Source organism: Alosa pseudoharengus, unplaced genomic scaffold (assembly GCF_046254945.1).
Source record: "Alosa pseudoharengus isolate Yale_2024_CS ecotype anadromous, Long Island Sound unplaced genomic scaffold, YU_APseudo_1.1 YU_APseudo_1.1_scf_9, whole genome shotgun sequence".
In the NCBI taxonomy this organism is placed as follows: domain Eukaryota; kingdom Metazoa; phylum Chordata; class Actinopteri; order Clupeiformes; family Clupeidae; genus Alosa; species Alosa pseudoharengus.
The window spans coordinates 19,629,747-19,652,121 of record NW_027468881.1 but is presented as its reverse complement, the minus strand read 5'-3'; the positions used below and the strand labels follow the sequence as shown (position 1 = coordinate 19,652,121).

Sequence of the window (22,375 nt, the reverse complement as noted above, 5' to 3'; positions counted from 1 at the left end):
ATTACTTGTAGGCCTACGTGTTCTGTCGTTGGCCGTACAACCTTTGCTAGTGTATCGCAGAGAATGCACCATAGTGTGCATGAACCGTGGTAGGAGTGCACCATTATTAGACAAGCCCCTCCCACTCACTGCCTACATGTTCAGGTACTAGCTGCAACAAACTGCTACGCTTCCTGTCAACTGGACAGTGAAATTGAATCGTCGGTTATTTCTGGTTTGTTGTGGAGTTACGTCGACGACAACTCTGAACCACCGTCCGAACATAATCCGCATTAAAATATTGTTGATGCAGTGTTAACATCATTTAATGCCCACTTGTCAGTTTTCACTAGCAAATTCCGAAGTAAAGGCTACGCAGAAAGGACGGGGAGAAAGGTGACACTCGTGAGAAGGCTCTCCATTGCGTTAACAGCTAAAGGAATCGGACATCATTCATTCAGGTTGCTCAGTAGATTGCAATGACAGATTCAAATGGGGATGGAAAGTTGGAGGTGAAACAGGCCAGTAAAGAAGTGAAGGAGAGCGAGAATGTGGCTGAAAAATACTCCGCGATGACAGTCAAGAACACCGACATGAACGTGGGCGAACTGTCCGCAGCATTTACTGCAGTCCCCACTCACAAATCTGTCAAGAAGGTAAGCCTGGCTATATAGCCTATCATACATGTTGTGGGGTAAACATGATAGCTATGTATTCAAAACTCCGCATTAGGCCTACGTACGTCCATTATTTTGCCTATTTAAGCTGTTGCGAGTCAGTCGTGATCTGCAGGGATCTGTGATAGGTTACCCTGCTGTTAAAGCATCCGATGTGATGCTCCTAGGTATTTCTAATAAACTATTAAAGCAGCTTTTAATTACTGTGTAAAACTGCGTAAAACTATAGACTGATTAACTAAATATATCTGTGGTGAGATGATGCAGTGTCCTTTTACATAAACGGGTCGGTTATCATCAGGCTTCTGTATGGCAGTCTAGGGGACAGTAATGTATTAATTGGTTGGTAGGCTACAGCAAACTCTACGCTACTTGTAACGTTAGGTTGCTTCATTGTACTAAATATAGTAGCCTACACCTAGCTTGGCATGCCAAGTCGCTGACTAAATTGTTATGGACATTTCCTCATAGTGCTGTGGTAATCAAGCAATAAATCAGGTAGAGTGAAACGCTGTCCTCAAATAGTTTGTTATCAAGAGGTATAATATTTCCTGATTTGTAACAGATAAATTGCCAGCTTTTCAGTTTACCCTTCACCAGTCTAGCCATGCTATCATTCTTAGCCATGAGTATCCAGGCATGAAAGGAGCTTACCGATCTCTGTGTAACCAGGAGAACACTCCAACTATTGCTATGTGTAATGGGGAAATGGTTTTAAACAGGCGAGGCTTATCTGGGGGCCCGACAAAGGCTTAACCAAGTCCCCCCCAACCCCGACAGATTTTATCATAGAAATATTGACCACTTGTATGTTTAGTAGGACCAGCCAGGCTCTGGGATGTAATGGGATGTTTAAATAGAAGTGGCATGAGCACACTTCTGGATAGGACAGAGCCATGTTACTCCAGCTTTATATAGATGATTATATTCAGATTGCAAGGCATTTTCTCAATATCTCTGAAATGAAAGCTAAATGGGGATGTATAATTCATCACAGTAGGAATACCCATCAGATTAATAATTTTGAAGGATTTAAGGTAAATGCATCATGCATTTTAAACGTGGCTGATGAACTTCAAATTCAGAACTGAATAACTGTACAAGGATTATCTAAGCATTGCCATTTAGTCATTGCAATGTATATTACTTCATATGCATGGGATGATAAGCTGTATATAAACATTGTACACAAACATGGTACACCAGACCTGGAAGTTATTTTCTGTATTTTAAATATCTTTGTGATACATCTATTCACTGGTGTTAGTTTTAGAGTTAAAAAAATATGTCTTGCTTCCTGGAAAATGTGCCTGGTTTTGAAACAATGACCGGTTTTCTGTTGTGACAAAAATGAACCAAATGAGGAAACTAATATCTTTGACTTTTGAAAGACGCTCTTAAGCATACAGCAGCGTATGTGTTATCAGGAAGAGTATTAATTTGATTTGCTTTGGGAATGATCTTCTCAAACTGGTGAAACTACCATACATTTAGAAATTCTGGTTGTAGCTTTTTATAAACAAACAGTGGCACAGTCACTTCAGAGACTGTTTGTGTTCAGGATGAAATGCACCATGGGAGTTTGGTGGCATAAAAGGTCATGGTGTAAAGTATCTTTGGAGTGTATAGCCATGATTCTCATATGACTCAGAACAAACAAACCTCTTGGGAAGAGACTAGATCACTACCTGATTGTGGGAGATTTTCACCAGCCAACATACCTTGTTTTTCTTAAGGAACTGTTTGTTCCAATAAAGTTAATTTTATTTACCAGCATTATTCTGCTGGTATCATTAAAATACAAATATCCTTTTGACATTTTGTCCCCTTAGAATTATAAGGTCCTATCTACGTTCCGAGCAGTTCTGAGATATTGAGCTTCAAAGTCTTAGAATTCCATAGTTATACTGATAAGCGGAACAAACCTCTTTAGATAATGTCAAAAAATGCAATGCAACTACAAGAAACACCTCACCTCACCTCACCTTAAGTTGCCACCGAATAAGAATACGTCAATAACTCAATTTTGACAAAAATGTCAGATAGAACTTAGGGGACGATTGACATTTCTAAACTGTTTGTCCAGCCTGTGTGAAGTGCATCAGTAGCCTATGCCAGCCTCAGCATAGCCCTCTAGCACAACACATTCTCTTAAAGTTCTCTCTATTGTGGTTATACAATGAAGTGGATTTGTTTCCTTGCATTCTTCAAAGCATATAACTACATAACATTCTTCCAGATGACAGTGTATGGTAGGAATGCAAGGAATTCCATAGATATCAAGCCAGTTTATTGATTCCTCTTGTCTACTCAGTATTTTCCAGCTTTGATGTCAGCTTCACTTGTAAGAATTTAAAGTGTCACAGATTTCTGAACAGATATAAGATAGAGTAACTTGAAATGCAATAATGATGAAAACACATAAATAGATAATGTCAGAAAGTCACTCAATAATTCAGATCTCTGTTCTCACTACTTGTGTGTATTATGCATGTTCTTGTTGCCACGTGACTGTTATGTTCATGTTGCTTCAGGTGGGGAGAGTTAACTTTGTTTGGCTCAGCCAGATGCATTCCTCTCCTAGTGTGGAGGGACAGCGGCCATACCATCCTTTAGCTATGAAAACAAAAACATTGTTGTGTGGGGTGCAATGGCAAATATACCAGGAACACTCTGTCTGTACAGCAAGCATTCAGTTGCAGGCTCTTCATGATGTCTTGTCCACACAGATCCGCAGAAAGCCATCTGATGCTCGCCATTTGTGTTCGCATGCAGGCTTGCGTGGGCAGTGCCTTGGACAACCGATCCTCTGGTGAACGTTATTTTGATAACCTGGGGGAAAAAAGTTGCAATAAGCTGAGAAATTTGACACATCTGGTGTGCCTCGCCTCAGGAGCATTCTCTCTCCTCCTGCGCTCTCTGTCTGAATGTTGGCGTCGCGTAAGGGCTGTGACCTTCCGACCCCTGTGATGCTGGTGTGGTCTTGTCAATGTTTAGGGGAAAAACAGACACTCAGGTCTCACACTGAATGAAAATGGCCAGAAAAGCTTGTCTGTGTCTGAATCATAGTCTTCGCTTCCCTTTGATCATAATGCGAATACCCAGAAATGAATATCTCAAGGACAGAGGAATACTGCTAGATTGTGTGTAATGTTTTGGTTCTGGGAAACCATATTGTTGTTATTTAACCAAAACTAAGACCAAAATATACTGTGCTGCAGTGTGAACATGAGTTGCTAATGTCCGACTCCATTTTACCAGCAGTGGATGAAGTCATGCGTGGGGTTTCGTGCAAACAGATGCTGGTAAGCTAGCCTAACGAATTACTTAGTGTATTTTATCCACAGCTTTTGGTTGGCTTAACCTACTTGTACTTATAGAAAGGTTGAGCAGCCATCGTTCTTGTAATTTTAGCATAGTGGACTTCCCGTGCACTGACTGATATTATGGAGGTGTTGTTGTTGAGGTGAACTTTGGTCTTTCTTTAACTTTTTAAAGTAGCAATTAAAGTAAAAAGACTAAAAGATTTGATAACGGTTCTATATCAGCAAAATACAGCAGTTCAACTCAATTTGTGTTAACTAGATACATTTCCATGTTAAAATGCAATATGACATCATTCATAATCTCCCTCAACTGGCATTTTATAGACCAAGGTCCTGTTAAGATAAACCATGGCATGAATTGACCATTTGTCTTTGCTTGTTTTTCTATTTACTGCCATATATTATGCTACTTCTTTACTCGAAAGTCGGAGAAAGCTCCAAAGGATGCCTGGCATCACTGTGTGTGTGGCCCTGGGCCAGAGTAGTAATTCCCTCACAGGCCCAGGTATTAGCGGAGTCACACTACTCAGCCGGTCGGCCGCTCTGCCATCAACTGCTTGACCACGGTCAGGCCCGAGTCCGTGACCCGGCTGACTCTTTGAGACACTGAGCGAGGAGGAGGGGGGGGGGGGGCAGGGCCGGAATATTTTTAGCCGGGATTCAAGATGGAGCTCCAGTGGCTGTCCGTCAGTGCTCAGGGTTCATGGAAACGGTCCTTAAATCCTCCTGAGTCCTTTTTTATTAGCACTCCCAGACGACGAGCCCTCAGCGGGAAAGTGAAAAGCTGGCTACACTCGGGAACTTGCGCTTTTAGATTAATACAGATCAGAGGCTAAGTCAACATCACTTGTTGTGAGTTGTTGTTTTTTCCCCCTCCTCCTCCTCCTTCTTCTTCAGTGGGGGAAGGCATTCTCAAATCCCTCTCAGGAATCCACAAGCAGGCTGCCCTGTGTGTCTGTCTGTGCCTCCTGGTGCTGCAGAGGGTTAAAGCAGTCAGACATTCATACATAAGAGGTTGGTGTGTGTGTGTGTGTGGGGAGAGGAGAGGGGGGGGGGGGGGTCAGCTTTATGACTGGTGGAGGTTCTGGGTTTGGACTCCGCACCCACCCACCCACTCCTGCCTGAAGTTTGCCATATGAAAATCATGACAATAGGGAACCTCCCCCTGTGTGTGTGAGAGCAAACTGCTGGGAGAGCACACATGGGATGTAATATCAGACTGCTGGGCCGGTGGACAGAGACGCACAGGAAACATGGAGCAGAATGATAGCAGGCACAGGGTGAGTGCTGCTGGCGCATCCTGGCTACCCAGTGATGCCCGCCGGGGGCTTTTATAGGGCAGGTGTAGCACTGTAACTAGAGATGATCGGTTGTTTGCTCTCTTGGGAGGATGTGATAGTCAACATAGGGAAACACTTTAGCCACTGTAGTAATAAAACTGAACAGCTTAAAAATGTGAGGCCCAAAAGTGCCTCTTGATTTGGTAAAGCCAGTGATGCAAAAGTCAACCTTGCCCTTACACCAGGATGAAACACAGAGTTAAATCTGAGTTTCAGGGTTTCATATATTAGTGTTTAAAGAAGCTGGATTCCTGCTTTTAGTGCATGATTGGAAATGCTTGCATATTAATGAGAGTCATGACTTGAGAGTCAAGGTTTGGGTAGAGTATACAACATGATTGTTTCTCATATATATATTTTTTTACATTAAGCTTCTCTTACATCAAGATTTATATATTAGAACAGTCTTCTGCTCAGAATCAAATTATGTTTACATGTATCTGTACAATTTACAATTTTGGTTTAGGCTAGTTGGGCAAAAGGATACAGCTGTACTGTCAAGTATCTCCATTATATAACAATATTACCATACTGTATATTATTTGTTATGCTTTAGCTTCTAAGGGTATGCCATGTTTTGTACTCCATACTGTGAACACACAAGGGCTGCTAGGTCCACCCAGAGGTTCCAGGCATTTGTACCCTAAGTGTCAGAGACTGTAGCTCACATGCAAGTGTGTTTTACTTTCACGTTTCTTTGAATCATCAGTTGTATGTTATGTCAACTTTCTGGACCCATAGAAGAGTTTGCAGTCAAAACAAGGCCCACCTAAATCTCTCCAAATATTTGGTAATATAATAATAATGGGGTGTAGTGGGTTGGTTAAAGAATATAAAGGTAAAGCATTTACTAGCCATACATTATATAACTATTATGCATTTTTATAACTCAACAACTCTACAATTAACAGTATAGAAATCAGATATCGCTCTAATTCTATAAACATTTTTAAAGCTTTTGAACTCTTATTGTTTTCTGACCAGGAAAAATACCACCACTACAATACTGATATATGAAGAGATGGTTATAACCAAATAAAGGAATAGTTATAAGACTACTGTAATATGTGGACACTAACATGCATACAAAGTATGAACATCATAAGAATTACATCATTGATGTATGTCTGGACTCATTTTATAAAATGTACTGTTATTATGTAAGTACAGATGCACAATCATTAATTTATTCATTGAGTAGAAATCATGCACAGGGTTTTGACTGTGTTTTTATTTCATGATGTGTCTGGGCTAAGTTTACTGAGATATTTGGAGCTGATCCAAGGCCAGTCCCCTTCACTGAGTGCTTTGTGAATATACTGTGAGCTCATCTCCTTTTACTTGCAGTGCTTTCATGAAACAGCTTTGAAACATTTGGTGATGCACATCAACAGCTGAGTCCTCAGTATTTGAAAATAAAACATAAACATGTGTGGTGGAATGGGATCTAAAATAGAATTTGGGCCAACGTTTAAAGAGCCCTCTGATTTATCTGTGACGTGCCTGTGTAAATCTCACTGGCCCAGGTGAAACCTCAGCCTCGTGGTGGGCTGCTTCTCCACCCTGCTCTTCTCCGGGACATGTGAGTGAAAGGGGGTTGTTTCTCAGACAGATGCCGAAAACTAAGATTCATGCCCCTGTCCAAGTGAACTAGGCCACGCAGCACCAGCGAGCACTGGCCTCTCCACGGGCGCTCAGTCAGTCAGCCTGGAAATCTGAGGAGCACTGCTGATAAGTGGGCTGTGGGTGCAGCCTGTGCCCTGGTGGGGGGGGGGGCTGATGGGGACATCGCGTGGCACTGAGCTCTTGTCTCCTACCAGCTCACGTGCATCCGGACGTGGTGAGGATTCTGAGGAATCCTTGCCCTGCTCCGCTCTGTGCATGCCTCAGGCTCGTAATGAGAAGACCTCATCAGCTACGTAGTTTGCCACTTGGGCGAATCCAAGCCTTGTCTTAAATTCTCATATTGTTAGTCTTGACAACAAAATGATGCGTCCTTCTAACATATATTTGGAGAGGAACACATAGTGATCTTACTGTGCGCTGCTGAATCCCATAGTGCAGTGGTCCCCAAACTACGGCCCGCCACCTCATTTTGGGTGGCCCCCCAAAACATGTCCAAGGTATATAGCATCTGCCCCGCATGGGAGTATGACATCGTCAAACTATAACCTCCGTAATTCCCCCATTCATTCTCTATAGCGAGTCTTAACAGTACACATGTAATACTCTTTTTGTCCACTAGTGGTTGTTTTGGCGCTGTTTCGCGTTTGCCATCGAAAACGGAATGAAATGTACTGTAGGCCTACTTGCAAACAATGTAAGAGGCCTATGCTGACTGTATCAGTGCTCAAAGTATTCTAAAAGTTTATCAATTAATTGCTAATAACTAACTAACTTCTATTCAAATCATATTTCTGGGACTTTCTGGGATAATTATTTATATTTTGTATCCACTCGTTCAAATGTTCATACAAATTCACAATTCACAGAGTTCTCATCAGGTGAGTGAAAGTAGTCATTTCAGATGTTTTTGCCAGCACTTCATAAAACTCTCATAGTTTGAGAACTTTAAATTATTTGTAGGATATTGCTTGTTCACAATTTGAGCTGTGTATGCAAAGAGTTCACACATTTTGAATATTTCATTTGAGCTACATTTTACACTGATATGGCATGATGGCAATATAAACACAGCTAGCAATGGTATTAAATTACAGTAGCCTATGATTAAATGTAATGGAATATTCAACTAAGGTAGACTGTTCACAGCACTAAGCTATTTATGGTTACTGATATACTCCGAGTCTCTGACCCTCTCTTAGAGCCAGGCATTTTGAGCTGGCCCTCGGAAGAAAAAGTTTGGGGACCACTGCCATAGTGTCTTGTAGTTATAGGTAAATACTGTACATGTGATATATTGCAGTATATGCAGTTGTTGCAAAAACATTGATTAATCCAGTGCCTTCTGATTGACATTGTTTGCATCGATACAATCAACTCAACCATGTAAATGTTACTCTGTCAAAAGATCATAACAAATACATTTACTACGGCACATTAAAATTATAGCAGCATTAAAGCATTAAAACTGTGTTTTGTGTGAAAAGTTCAATAATAATTATGCATTTAAAATATACACTTATATTTCATGTAGTGCATATTCATTCTATTCAGGGAAAAAGTGCAGCAAAAATTGTGCTGACCTAACATTTCTATGGCAGTACAAGTGCATGGTGCAGTGTCAAGGTTGAGGTGGTCATGGGTGAAAACTCTGCTTGTGCGTCACTTTGTCACCATACGCATAGGTCAATCTTAATAATAAAAAACAAACCTGTAAACAAAACACGGAGGCTGTCTGAATGCTAAACAAGTCGGAAGAAAACACCTTGCCTGGGTCGACCTTACCACTCAAAGTGGTGACTCACTTATCTCCCAGACAGACACGGCTGTTGTGGTTTCATGCACAGCCAGCCCTAAGTCAGGCGTCTACAGATCAAGTCAGGTGTCTACAGATCAGCAGCCATGTTGTCTAAACACCAAACACTCAGAGCTGGGCTGAGTGTCAAGGTGATTTAAGGTGAGAGGACATAGACAGGCATTTGGCTGAGTCATGGGGTTTCTGCATCACTATTGGCAACAATGCAAAAACCTAAAAAAAAAATAATAATAATTAAAAAAAACACCTGAGCCAAAATGCATCTTGAGGCTGATGCATGAATGATCCTGTCATCTATTTATGGACAGTCTGATTCACAGCTAATGTGCCCTCTCTCTCTCTCTCTCTGTTTCCACAGCAGATCCAGTTTGCCAACCAGGAGGACAAACAGGAGTTCAGCAAGTTCCCCACCAAGGCAGGCCGGCGCTCGCTGTCCCGCTCCATCTCCCAGTCTTCAACGGACAGCTACAGCTCAGGTCTGTCCAGCCTCTGATCTGCTCTCCACAACATGGCTGGGCCCCAGGGCCCAGTGTCCCTCTCTCTCAGTCATAACCCCACAGCATGAATCTATCAATAATCGCTCAGCACTCATCAAAGTAGAGTGGCCCAGCTGACTGCGTGATAGACTGGCTGTGCTAATGTCATTAAGTGTGAACTGTGTTATGTGTGAACTCCAGCGGCCTCCTACACGGACAGCTCTGATGATGAGTCTTCTCCGCGGGACAAGAACCAGGTCAACTCCAAGGGCAGCAGTGACTTCTGTGTGAAAAACATCAAGCAGGCGGAGTTTGGCCGCCGTGAAATAGAGATCGCAGAGCAAGGTAGGAGTTCTCTTTAGTACACACACACACACACACACACACACACACACAAACAAACAAACATATACACGATTATGGCTTGGTCAGATTACAGGATTTCAGCCCGATTTTTCCATGATTTCTTTTGCAGCCGACACATTTTCAGTGTCATACCCAAATATGAGAGGTTGGGAATGACGCCGAAGGAGGAACGCATCTTGTAATGTGACGTATTCAACGACCAGCGATTTATTGTCTGCGACGTTCCACAACCCCACAACAAAAAGTCTTGTAATGTGGCCAATCTCACGACCAAGATGTGGCAATAATTTATGGTTATATGATTGCATAGTCTGACATAGTCAATCCTAAAAGACCATTGTGGAAGTCAAAAAAAGTTGTGTAATCTGACCAAGTCATTACACTGTCTACTTCCTGTCTCTGGCTGTCTCTCTTTCCTACACACACACACACACACACACACACACACACACACACACACACACACATTCATGGCACCAAAGATGTGTACATACACACACACACACACACACACACACATTCATGCACCAAAGATGTACACACACACACACGCACACACACATTCATGCACCAAAGATGTACATGCACACACACACACACACGCTGGTTTTATTTCAAGTGCTTTTAAGTTGTCAGTGAAGCCAGTGGAATTGTTCCAGATGTATGTGTTGCCTCAGGCAGGATAAAGCCAATGGCAGCAACATTTTCCTTATGTAACTGTACTATAGTCATGCAAATTATTGATCTTCCTCTTCAGCCGGTTTTACAGACCACACACTTAAATTCTGAGCATGTTCAGTCAAACAGTGATGCAAGTATCACAGCACAGTGGCTTGTATTTACATTAGGGCTGTCAGATTTTCAGGAGATGATTACCGTGGCCAAAAACAATTAACAATATCATGATATCTATAGAAAATGTGATATTGCTATCAGTGTAATTCATCTTTTTTTTAATTGTGTACACATGTATAAAAGCATACAATAAGAACACTAAATGTATAATGAAGAGGCAACCAGATGAACTCATAAACAAAATGTATTATTTCTATTATTATTATTCATCAATACCATTATATTTTGAAACCCTTAGTTAACATACAGTATTTCAGATTTTGAATGATTCTTCACATGGTGGGTTTTAAAAGTGCAGTTTTGCAATTCCTACCCCATAAACTTCAGTCGTCAACTTCAAAATAACTTTTGGTAAAACAAAATTGTGGACTGCATCTTTAAGTAAGCATTCTTGTCAGAACACAGGAATGCTTTTTGGAGAGCACCCTCTCTCTCTCTCTCTTTCTCTCTCCCTATTTCTCAGACACTAGCTCACACACACAAAGAGATTCATACAAGCATAGTTGGTAGTAGGTGATGCGCTTTGGGAAGGTACATGTCACTCTGTGAAATAAGCATTGAGAATAGCCGGATGGCTGAAACGTCTGCTCTTGCTCCCAAAATTAAATGGAAAAACTGAAGACTTTGTTTAAGTCATTTCTTTCAGTGTGCGAACTATTCCTCTCTCTCTCTCTTCAACTCTTGGTTCAAACGCACCTGGCTAAACTCTAGATCATCTGAGCGCAACAATACTCCCCTGCACTCTGTGAAATAAGACCACTGTTTTATGAAATCTGCTGAAAATGCTGTAACAAAGAAAACATTACCCAGAGAGGCTTGGAAGACTCTTGGAAGAGACTCTGCGTTTGCAGAACTGAACATCACATGGTTCCCCTTCTGTTGCTCTGGCAGCGTGAGAGTTAACCGTTAACGTTTCCTTCTCTCAGCCATAATGCATGAGCGGGTTAAAGCCTAGTCCCCACTGCTGGTTGTGCTGAGTTGCCCTTGGCAAGCCAGGGTCACAAGATATTACTTCACTCATTTGCACATTATGTCTCTCTGTAAAGATGAATTTTAGGTAGACTTAAACACACGACCAATGCATTTGCACAGTGAAATGCTTTATTGGCAATCGGATGACTGGGCATCGTTACTTATGAGTGGGCAGGATGTGAGCTGTTGGCGTGTTTAATGTGTTGCGGGGGAGCGCTGAGTGCTTTCTGGAGGTGTGCTGCTGATCTTAAGAAGTGGCGTGTTTCGCAGTGCTGGCCTAAGTGACGAGGAAGTGGCTTTATTCCTCCTGCCAGGCCTCACGGCTGTTTGTGGCAGGCTCATCGAGAGACTGTCACATGCGTTTCAGTGCGTTCATTAACCTAAGTTCTTTCCACTCCCAAAACCCCCTAACACCCCCACCATCCCCACCCTGCCCTCAACCCCAGTTCTTTGTATTTCTCTCCACTCCTCAGAACATGCCCTCTTTTCTCCTCTACAGCAAGCTGAGTGCAGTTTGAAGTCCACCATCTCGTTAATCTGTAATTAATGAGCGTTTGTGTTTTTCCCCCGACCCCTATTGTGACCTCCACAGACATGTCTGCCCTGATGGCGCTGAGGAAGCGAGCCCAGGGGGAGAAGCCTCTGGCTGGGGCCAAAATAGTCGGCTGTACCCACATCACAGCTCAGACGGCCGTAAGCATCCCCTCATCTCCATTTCCACTGTTGTACACCACCCCTGGTTGTGGTTAAAACACTGAGCATTACGACTGCTTAAAATATCAATAAAGATGGATCCACTGTGTTTGTCTGACTGAGTAAATAAACAGGCCACGCTTCTGTGGCTTGTACATTTGGGTTTCATTAATGTTGTTGATTACAGTTTAGGATTTGACCGTGTAAAAGCTTAAGTCTTAATCGCTTTCCTTGCCGCCTGCTGCTGCTCTCACTCTGACTGAAGTTGTGCTCCGCACTCTCTCTCCCTAAGGTCCTCGTGGAGACCCTGGTTGCCCTGGGAGCTCAGTGCCGCTGGACCGCGTGTAACATCTACTCCACTCAGAACGAGGTGGCCGCTGCCCTGGCCGAGTCAGGTAAACCACTCAGGGGCCCTCCGGGCTCTCATCGAGAGGGAGAGAGTGATAGAGAGAGTGACAGAGATAGATAGATAGAGAGATAGAGAGAGAAAGTGACAGAGAGAGAGAGAGAGATAGAGAGAGAAAGATAGAGTAATAGAGAGAGAGCTGATAGAGAGAGAGAGAGAATGATAGAGAGTGATAGATAGAGAGAGACATAGAGAGAGATAGAGAGAGAGCAATAGAGAGAGAGCTGATACTTTAGTTTTAGTTTTTGAGTGCATGACTCACCGTAACACCTGACACATCCTGTCTCCCACATTTTCAGCTTGTTAGAGCGCTTGCTTAGGCTCCTCAACAGTAAACACCCATCTGATTTTTGACAAGTGAAATTAATAATTTTATGGAGTGTTAGTCAGAGGCTCTCTCCACTGGGAATCTGTTGCTAAAGTAATTTCAACGTTGCCATATTTGCCCAAAAATCTGGATTATATTTATAAGTAGGTTAACCGTACAACTTCTGCAGAAGTGTTTGGGTCATGTGGGTTGCTCAGGCAAAACTGACAGTGGGCTGGTATATCATTTGGATTGCTGAAGGTGTTGCAGTGTTTGCATGGAAGGGGGAGTCTGAAGATGACTTCTGGTGGTGCATCGATCATTGTGTTAACACCGAGGGCTGGCAAGCAAATATGGTACCTGCACCACAACACCACATGATTAGGGATTCAAATTTATATTGTTTACACCTGATATGTGTTCATTTACAAATACTTTTATGTTATATGGAACAGTCTCTGAATAATTCTCATTAAGAGTGTGTGGTGTGTGCTCTTCTTCTACATTAGATCCTGGATGATGGTGGGGACCTGACCCACTGGGTTTATAAGAAGTACCCAAATGTTTTCAAGAAGACCCAGGGCATTGTGGAGGAGAGCGTCACCGGGGTCCACAGGTAATGTGTTTGGTGTCTGTATGAAGCCTGGAAGCATTGCAGTTGCAATGCAAATGTAAGTGTATGTGGCAGATTGACTCTACGTGTGAGTGTGTTCACTTCCCAGGCTGTACCAGCTGTCCAAGGCAGGGAAACTGTGTGTTCCTGCCATGAATGTGAATGACTCAGTCACCAAGCAAAAATTTGACAACCTCTACTGTTGCCGGGAGTCCATATTGGATGGGTGAGTGAGCCTTTATGAAGCTATGGCGTCCGCCCGGTGAGCTGAATGTGAGTGTAAAAACACTTTGCGGTGAAACCTAATCTCATCATTTATCCATGTTTTCACAATGCCCCGCAGCCTGAAGAGGACCACTGACGTGATGTTCGGTGGAAAACAAGTGGTGGTCTGTGGCTACGGAGAGGTCAGACAATTTTCCCGCTTCAGTGAAGATGGTCCTCTAGAGACCGGGCGAAACCACCACCATGATTAAATGTGCATGGTGCTGTCTGGCTGGCTACTCTCCATTTCACTTTGGGTGTAATTTAGGCTTGTAACTTGACTGTCGGTAGCCTTCTATTCTTAGGCAGTTAGTGTGAAAGCATGTTTACTCGGCTCTGGCTGTTTGTACTGCAGGTGGGGAAGGGATGCTGCATGGCACTGAAAGCCCTTGGAGCCATCGTCTGCATTACAGAGATAGACCCCATATGTGCCTTGCAGGCCTGGTGAGGACCACAATGTGAACTCAGACAACAGCAGTTTTAAAACAGATTCAGCCTCATACCATTGGGGAAATGACATGACAAATGACAATCACATGACAAATGTGCACATAATTTCACACAAAAAAAAAACATATTTAAGCTGTTGATGCATAGAAGCCAGATGGGGTAAAAATATTGTAATTTGTGTTTCATACAGCATGGACGGTTTTCGGGTAGTCAAGCTGAATGAAGTCATTCGCCAAATGGACATGGTCATCACATGCACAGGTATTTTGAAAATGCAGGTGTGAATTTAGTGACACGTCTACACCTTTTGCCCCACGTCTGTGTGTGAGGTACGAGAGGAGATTAGAGGAGTGTTTGTTGTACAAATGAGCTGATACGGTTCGTGATAACAAGTGGCTCCGTAGCTCTAGTGGCGCCAACCCTCTGTCTGACGCTTGTGGGTTCACTGCATGTGCGTCTCAAATGCATGTATCAGGAAGGGTCAAATGCAAACTCAGTAGACATTACTGTCTCAGTAGACAGTAACCTAAAACATTTCACTGGGTCACCTTCAAGCCTTCATGTGAGTTTTTGTTTTTAACTCAATGTCTGTCACCAGGAAATAAGAACGTAGTGACCAGGGAATACCTGGACCGTATGAAGAACGGCTGCATTGTGTGCAACATGGGTCACTCCAACACAGAGATTGACGTGGTGAGTGTGTGGAAATGCTGGAAGCTCTCACACACATCACACAGCATGTTTGCATTATGCTGACACGGTTGAGTTGGTTTCTACACTTAGGCTGTGCATAACGTTTTAGCCATGTTTGCCATAGAGTGCTGGACAAACATATGCCTGAAAGGTTTTTTTTGTAATGGTACATTTCCAACAGCTGGCACCATGTGTGATTTGACAACAGAATGCATAGCCTGTGTTTTTCCATGAGTTTAACGATTCTGTTTGTACAATAAAAGGGGTTGATCTGAGTGTTCCACTAGTTTTATTGATGTGGTGCAATATGTGCATATTTCTAGCATGACTTGATATATATATATTGGCAATGATTATATATGATTAATGATTATAATGAGTATATATTTCACTGTATGAGTTTGTGTGTAATAACGTTTTGAATATGATCATCCCAGGCTAGCTTGAGGACACCTGAACTGACGTGGGAAAGGGTTCGTTCCCAGGTGGACCATGTTATCTGGCCTGATGGCAAGAGGGTCATCCTGCTAGCAGAGGTGTGGTAGCCTTCCTACTCAGTTCCTTCATCCTGTGTCCAGAATAGACTTCCATTTCATGGTTGATTCACGATGCAATTGATCTGTTTTGTGTGCCCACTACAGGGCCGGCTCCTGAACCTCAGTTGTTCCACCGTTCCCTCATTCGTGCTGTCCATCACAGCCACCACTCAGGTAACTGGCAGTGCTGACTGCTCTTTTACAGCTTGGCAAAGCCAACTCAAGGAACTAAGGATCCTAGGCTCCCAGTTACCGTAGTCTAAACTAGTGACAGACAAGAGACTCACCAGTCTCCAGTGAAATGTATGAATGTTGAATGAAAATATCCTTTTATTTAAATAGATAGATACTTTATTGATCCCCAAGGGGAAATTCAAATTATTTAGTTTTAAACTAAATTATTTAGTTTAGTCCGTTCAAACAAGAAAATAAAATCTAATAATATAATATCTCCTTATCATCTCCTTAGTTTCTACCTGACAACAATGAGATTAAATGGAACTAAAATAAGGATTTAGGCTTACATTTCCTGCTTGTATATTTTTACAATTTGAAGACGTTGAATTAGTCTTTGACAAAAGTACTGTTCCAAGCTGTTGTGGAGAGGGATAGTTACGAGATTTTTAGACAGTTATGGCATATATTTAAAGTCACATTTAGCTCCCTTGAGCTATCAAATATTTATCTTTGAGAATTTTCCTATGGGAAAATGCAACAAATGGTGAGTGTTTTTCTGAGATGTATTTTTATCTCATCTGGGTCTCTGAAGGCTTTGGCTCTGATAGAACTGTACAATGCTCCAGAGGGCCGATACAAACAAGATGTCTACCTACTGCCCAAAAAGATGGGTAAGACTTGCTCAAAAATACTTAATTATTTTTTATCAAGTCTCTTGAAAATGTATGTTAGATGAACATAAATTTGTGTTTCTTCCAGATGAATATGTGGCCAGCTTGCATCTTCCTAACTTCGATGCCCACCTGACGGAGTTGTCAGACGAGCAGGCAAAGTACATGGGTCTGAATAAGAACGGCCCATTCAAGCCTAATTACTACCGGTATTAATGCCTGCCACATGTCAGTCTCAACACAGCCTAGCAACATTTAGCCGCCACTCTCCTGTACTACACATTCAAGTACGATAGCTCAGTTACCAGCGACCAAACAACATTTCAACATTAATATCAGTGCACACAGTGAAAAATGAATTCACAAATAAATCACCAAGAAAGGTGTTTACTCCCCCCTACTGGTGATATATGGAACCCATGTGCCCTGATGTTTAACATTCAATTCAGACTTAGGGATGTACATGTAGTATTTCACTAAATATGAAGGACATTTATTTGGATAGCTGACAGAACACTGATGTACTCATGAAGTTTTATTTTCACAATTACAGATATTAACAAGAGGGAATGCCAGAGAGCAAGAGGAAATCAGTAGTCTTCAAAGTTCTAAAGTAACTTTTTTTATTGCTATAATTTTAATCAAGTCTAATCTACTAGTCAACATTTCTATCCTTAAGGTAGGCTACTATTATGTATTCAATTATACCTATAGGTATTGTGACCAATAAAACTTCCTTAATTCCCCAGTCATAAAATATGTCTTAAATTATGTCTTAATGTTTTCTATTGTTGATTACTTTTTTTATTATCAAATAAGTACTTATTGATCATAGTCCATTTACGGAATTATTCAAAACAGTGCCAAATCCTGGCCACATGATTCGAACAGAATGTATCCTGTGTGTGATTTCATTTCTTTTGATGAATGCGTTGCACAAAAACAGTTTTCAAGAATTACTTAGATAATTATCAATTATTAAGGAAATCTCCCAATCAGAAACATTTGGAAGGACCCTCTGTCTATATGTATTAGAATGTTGACCTGTACTTCTGTGTTACATGTGTAAAATGAAAATGTATAGTGGATATAATAATTTCTACTTAGCTTCTATTTTAGAAACAAGTCACGCTATTTGTGTAAGCTTTACTCAGCTCAGGAGTGCATGGAGCACAGATCTAGATGTAATAGTATTCCCTGGACCTGGAAGGTTCTCTCTATAGCTGGATTTAACACTCTCATCATCACTGACCACACATTACACTCTGCCATAAACACTCCATATTTCAGCACTGCATTATAAATTATATTTTTTTCATTCCATAAGTTTTCAATTTGCCTTATTTAGAGGAAATGACACATGGTCATAAGCTTCACTTTTGGTTCCTCTCATAGCAGGTGTGCCTTCCAAGGCACTTTGTGATCAGATCCAAATGCCTCAACTGTTCTGTAAAAACATATGGAAATCAGAGAAGCATACATGGCATGTCACTCACCTGATTATTTATCTATCTAACCAATTTGAATAGCTGTGTGACCTGTAACTTGTTGAGTATATGAAAACTGGCTGATTGCACACATTTTTACATTTTTATTTTCACGTTTCATGTACATTAATAATCCATGGCAGGACCTCTCCATCACTCCTCTTCCTTGACCCTTTAAGAACCTATTTTTTGTGGATGTACACTTGTACAAAAATGCCAGCTGGCTTGAAGGAAATATCACTGTGAATTTCAACATGGGAAAGCATTAACGTACGTGTTGATTTTCTTGATCAGTAAGATATGCATCTGGACACCTCTAGTCTTTCCCATGGCCATTGATTTTGTTCGTCTCACTGTGTAACGTTACCCGCAGCATATGTGTTGTATTTAAAATGTAACGACTTAATTGCTGTTTTAGTGCAAATATTTGCATCACAATAAATAAAGTCACGCCAATCCAGTCACAAGTTTTTTTTTATCCCCCTACATTTTATGCTACATGCAACAAACGGTTGTGATTGTGTGAGTCCGTGTTTACCGGGTATGAGTCTCAACGGTACAGCCAGATAGCCTACTCAAGTAGTGGGCAGTGATCACGGGGTAAAAAAAAAAATAATAATGTGAGGAATGTATGGATTTTCCAATCCATACTTTCCCCTCTAACTAGACCCAGTAAAATCGAGGTAACTAATGTCAACTCACCATCGTCTTCTTGGCTGTTAGTATTCTCCTTAAGGCAACAGCTGCCTGTCATGGCGCCAATGTTGGCGTCAGTGGTAAGTTCAGGAACTATCCACCACCACTAGTAGAAAGTTCAAGTCGTATCCGCCAGCTTCTGAAATTTCACTGTCGTCAGAGTATGGAGTAGTCTAGAACAGACAAAGGCTATATAAATATGTCTAGTTGACTCTGCATGCTCACATATTAAAAAAGCGAAAGCACAAATTCAGTGCGCAACAACGCATTCAGAGGGAAAACATCACTTTATCTGTGAGTAGCTTTACCAGAGATTTTACTGTTTGCATGTCATGTCATGATGGTTGAGGAACTATCAGGTAGCCTAATCCCTGAATGATTGTTGCAATTTGTGCTTTTATCCAAAGTGATTACAATTGAGGAACAACCAAGTTTGACATATAATTGATATATAATATATTTTTTATATTAAATAATAATACATGTGCATACCGTTTATGTGTGGCTTATACAGTGCCTACTAGTTGACAAGCTGGTAAATGAACATGTGAATGAATGTGTTGTTTTCATGGATAGCTCAGTTTTGATTATCTAAATACAATATTAATTCGAATTTTAGGTCTACTAAAATGTATGCTGCTAAAGGAGTATCAATTGGAATTGATCTGGGAACAACCTATTCATGTGTGGGAGTATTTCAGCATGGTAAAATTGAAATAATTGCCAATGACCAGGGAAACAGGACAACACCCAGCTATGTGGCCTTCACAGACACAGAGAGACTTATTGGAGATGCAGCCAAAAACCAAGTTGCCATGAACCCCAACAATACTATATTTGATGCTAAACGGCTTATTGGCAGAAAATTTGATGACCCCATAGTCCAGTCTGACATGAAACTCTGGCCCTTTAAGGTGGTTAATGATAGCGGAAAACCCAAAGTACAAGTTGAATACAAAGGGGAAACTAAAACCTTCTATCCTGAGGAGATCTCCTCCATGGTCCTGGTCAAAATGAGACAGATTTCGGAGGCCTTCTTGGGACAGCAGGTTAACAATGCTGTCATCACAGTCCCAGCCTACTTTAATGACTCACAACGGCAGGCAACCAAGGATGCAGGCGTCATCGCTGGTCTAAATGTCTTGAGAATCATCAATGAACCCACAGCAGCTGCCATTGCCTATGGCCTGGACAAAGGGAACAGAGGGGAGCGCAATGTATTGATCTTTGACCTTGGAGGAGGCACCTTTGATGTGTCAGTCCTGACGATAGAAGATGGAATTTTTGAAGTGAAAGCAACAGCAGGAGACACGCACCTGGGTGGGGAGGACTTTGACAATCGCATGGTCCAACACTTTGTCGATGAATTCAAGAGGAAAAACAAAAAGGACATAAGTCAGAACAAGAGGGCTGTGAGGAGATTGCGTACAGCATGTGAGAGGGCCAAGAGAATCCTGTCGTCCAGCACCCAGGCAAGCCTCGAGATCGACTCGCTCTTTGATGGCATTGACTTCTACACGTCCATCACCAGGGCACGCTTTGAGGAGTTAAACTCTGAACTCTTCAGGGGAACATTAGAACCAGTTGAAAAAGCCCTCAGGGATGCCAAAATGGACAAGAGCCAGGTCCATGACATTGTGCTTGTGGGTGGCTCGACACGCATCCCTAAAATTCAAAAACTCCTGCAGGATTTCTTCAACGGTAGAGATTTGAATAGAAGTATAAATCCGGACGAGGCAGTGGCATACGGAGCAGCTGTTCAGGCTGCCGTCCTCATGGGTGATACTTCAGAAAATGTACAGGACTTACTGTTGCTCGATGTTGCTCCACTTTCTTTAGGTATTGAGACTGCTGGAGGAGTCATGACACCCCTGATTAAACGCAATACCACTATCCCGTCAAAACAGACACAGATATTCTCAACATATTCAGACGACCAGCCCGGTGTGCTGATTCAAGTGTATGAAGGTGAACGAGCCATGACCAAAGATAATAGCCTTCTTGGAAAGTTTGAACTCATTGGTATCCCGCCTGCGCCTCGTGGAGTCCCTCAGATTGAGGTGACCTTTGACATTGACGCGAATGGCATCCTGAATGTTTCAGCAGCTGACAAGAGCACTGGCAAAGAGAACAAGATCACAATCACCAATGATAAGGGACGGTTGAGCAAAGAAGAAATTGACAGGATGGTCCAAGAAGCCGACAAGTACAGGGCAGAGGATGAACTCCAGAGAGAGAGGATTGCTGCCAGGAACTCCCTTGAGTCATATGCCTTCAATATGAAGAGCAGTGTGGAGGACGAGAAGATGAGGGGGAAAATCAGTGAGGAGGAGAAGAACAAAGTCATAGAGAAGTGTAAAGAAGCAATCTCCTGGCTTGACAACAACCAACTGGCTGAAAAGGAAGAGTATGAGCACCACCTGAAGGAACTTGAGAAAGTGTGCAGTCCAGTCATCTCCAAACTATACCAGGGAGGGGTACCACCAGGAGGCTGTAGAGCCCAGGCTCAAGCTGAATCTCAAGGTCCCACCATTGAGGAACTTGATTAAACTGGTAGAATTATGGAGGCAAGACGTTGGTGCTGGAGCTGTGAAAGAAAGAGACTGCTCTTTGTGAAACAGCTCTTATGCAGTATTGTAGCAAAAAGAAGTACGGAATGGTTTATTATCTTAACCGGAAGTCAAACTGGCTAAAACAGGACGGTAAATCCTTTGGAGTGGATTAGTCTGAGCCTTAAGTACTTCCAAAAGGTGTTATGGGAAATCTATTTTCGACTCAAACAGGCACTATTTTTGTCTCAGAGCTATTGGTAACAAAAATAAAAAAGGGGATGTGCATATCCTAATAACAATGATAGAGCAGCTTAAGCTGTAACAGATTGAAATGTGTGTTCTTTTCAAAGAGAGTTATTTTTTCAACCAGTGTGTATAGAATTACATTGTAAAACATATACTGTAACTGCATGTTTTGGGACAGACAAATGTTTCAAACTATGTCAGTATGTTATTTATGTATCTTTTCTGTAATTGATTAAAAAAAAAAATATCACAGTGCTGTTTCTTGTTGTGCATTTTGCAGGATATGTGACAATGACTGAAAAAAAAAACAATACTGTTATTGGCTCTGCCTGATTAGTCAGATTATCTGGATGAATGGCAAGGAGAGAGCAAAATTGCATAATTACTTTATATTGTAAGCCTACATCCATTCTATTTTTTAAAGGATCCAGATGTTACAGTCATGCACAAATCTTCCCATCATCTCACAAGTTTCCTGAAGAAGTTGTAAGTTTCTCTGCATGCACACTAGGTGGCAACGTATGACAAGCTACTAAAATGACCTATATTTTAGCATAATCACTTTATTACTTTATCTTTTTGTATTGACTTTATCACTTAACCTGCATCTCTGTCTCTACAAACTAATCATCTGAGAGAATAAATACAAGCAACAACCTAAAGGTACAGCCAATAAAATGTTATAGGCATCCATAGCTTAGACCAGTGATTCTTAAACTGTGGGTCAGGACCCCCAGAGTGGTCGCCAAAATATTGGAGGGGTCGCGAAATAGATAGATGATAGATAGATAGATACTTTATTGATCCCCAAGGGGAAATTCAAAATGATTTGTAGTCTGGATTAGACATTTTCTAGAGGTTTTTAGTCAGCCTACCTGAGAAGACATTTTCTGCCTCTGCTTCCAATGCCCATCTCGCAACATTTTGAAACCAAATTCTGTCGGTGAGAGAGAAGGGGCTCGCGAGGGGGGTCGCCAGACAAAAAGTTTAAGAACCACTGGCTTAGACAACCATAACACAACAAACACACACACACACATACATATTTCTCACTTACATAAATATCACTCACAGAAATGTAAAGAGTTAACAATTTGTGAAGTGATTACAAAGGTCTGGTATGGACTAAACATATGATGCAATGACCATGATAA

At 41.7% G+C, this 22,375-nt stretch overlaps 2 protein-coding genes across 7 annotated transcripts; both read left to right on the top strand.

Annotated features, from left to right (window-relative positions):
- Nucleotides 1-144: 144 nt before the first annotated feature.
- ahcyl1 (adenosylhomocysteinase-like 1) lies at nucleotides 145-18,188 on the top strand. Of its 6 annotated transcripts, none has more exons than XM_076277214.1 (17): nucleotides 145-635; nucleotides 9,123-9,237; nucleotides 9,439-9,582; nucleotides 12,023-12,123; nucleotides 12,416-12,518; nucleotides 13,098-13,192; nucleotides 13,346-13,452; nucleotides 13,559-13,675; nucleotides 13,793-13,856; nucleotides 14,069-14,157; nucleotides 14,354-14,424; nucleotides 14,762-14,856; nucleotides 15,294-15,392; nucleotides 15,498-15,566; nucleotides 16,162-16,240; nucleotides 16,329-16,449; nucleotides 16,794-18,188. In XM_076277214.1, the coding sequence occupies exons 1-17, from the start codon at nucleotides 459-461 to the stop codon at nucleotides 16,798-16,800; spliced, it is 1,653 nt and encodes a 550-aa protein (XP_076133329.1). In that variant the 5' UTR covers nucleotides 145-458; the 3' UTR covers nucleotides 16,801-18,188. The 6 variants fall into 6 exon arrangements, with proteins under 6 accessions (XP_076133329.1, XP_076133327.1, XP_076133330.1 ...); XM_076277212.1 differs by having other exon boundaries at nucleotides 9,120-9,237; XM_076277218.1 differs by lacking the exon at nucleotides 145-635 and adding an exon at nucleotides 5,176-5,262 and having other exon boundaries at nucleotides 9,120-9,237.
- A 740-nt stretch (nucleotides 18,189-18,928) lies between these two features.
- On the top strand, nucleotides 18,929-21,314 carry hspa1b (heat shock protein family A (Hsp70) member 1B). The gene has a single exon (XM_076275706.1). It carries the CDS (start codon nucleotides 19,053-19,055, stop codon nucleotides 20,970-20,972), a length of 1,920 nt encoding a protein of 639 aa, XP_076131821.1. The 5' UTR covers nucleotides 18,929-19,052; the 3' UTR covers nucleotides 20,973-21,314.
- Nucleotides 21,315-22,375: the final 1,061 nt, after the last annotated feature.

What these genes read in the sequence shown, in the direction of transcription:
- hspa1b (XM_076275706.1), top strand. Translation starts at nt 19,053, where the DNA reads ATGTATGCTGCTAAAGGAGTATCAATTGGAATTGATCTGGGAACAACC.
- ahcyl1 (XM_076277212.1), top strand. Translation starts at nt 459, where the DNA reads ATGACAGATTCAAATGGGGATGGAAAGTTGGAGGTGAAACAGGCCAGT. An exon ending in AACGGACAGCTACAGCTCAG is followed by an intron (nt 9,238 to 9,438) that starts GTCTGTCCAGCC and finishes TGTGAACTCCAG; the next exon opens with CGGCCTCCTACACGGACAGC. An exon ending in CATGGTCATCACATGCACAG is followed by an intron (nt 14,425 to 14,761) that starts GTATTTTGAAAA and finishes GTCTGTCACCAG; the next exon opens with GAAATAAGAACGTAGTGACC.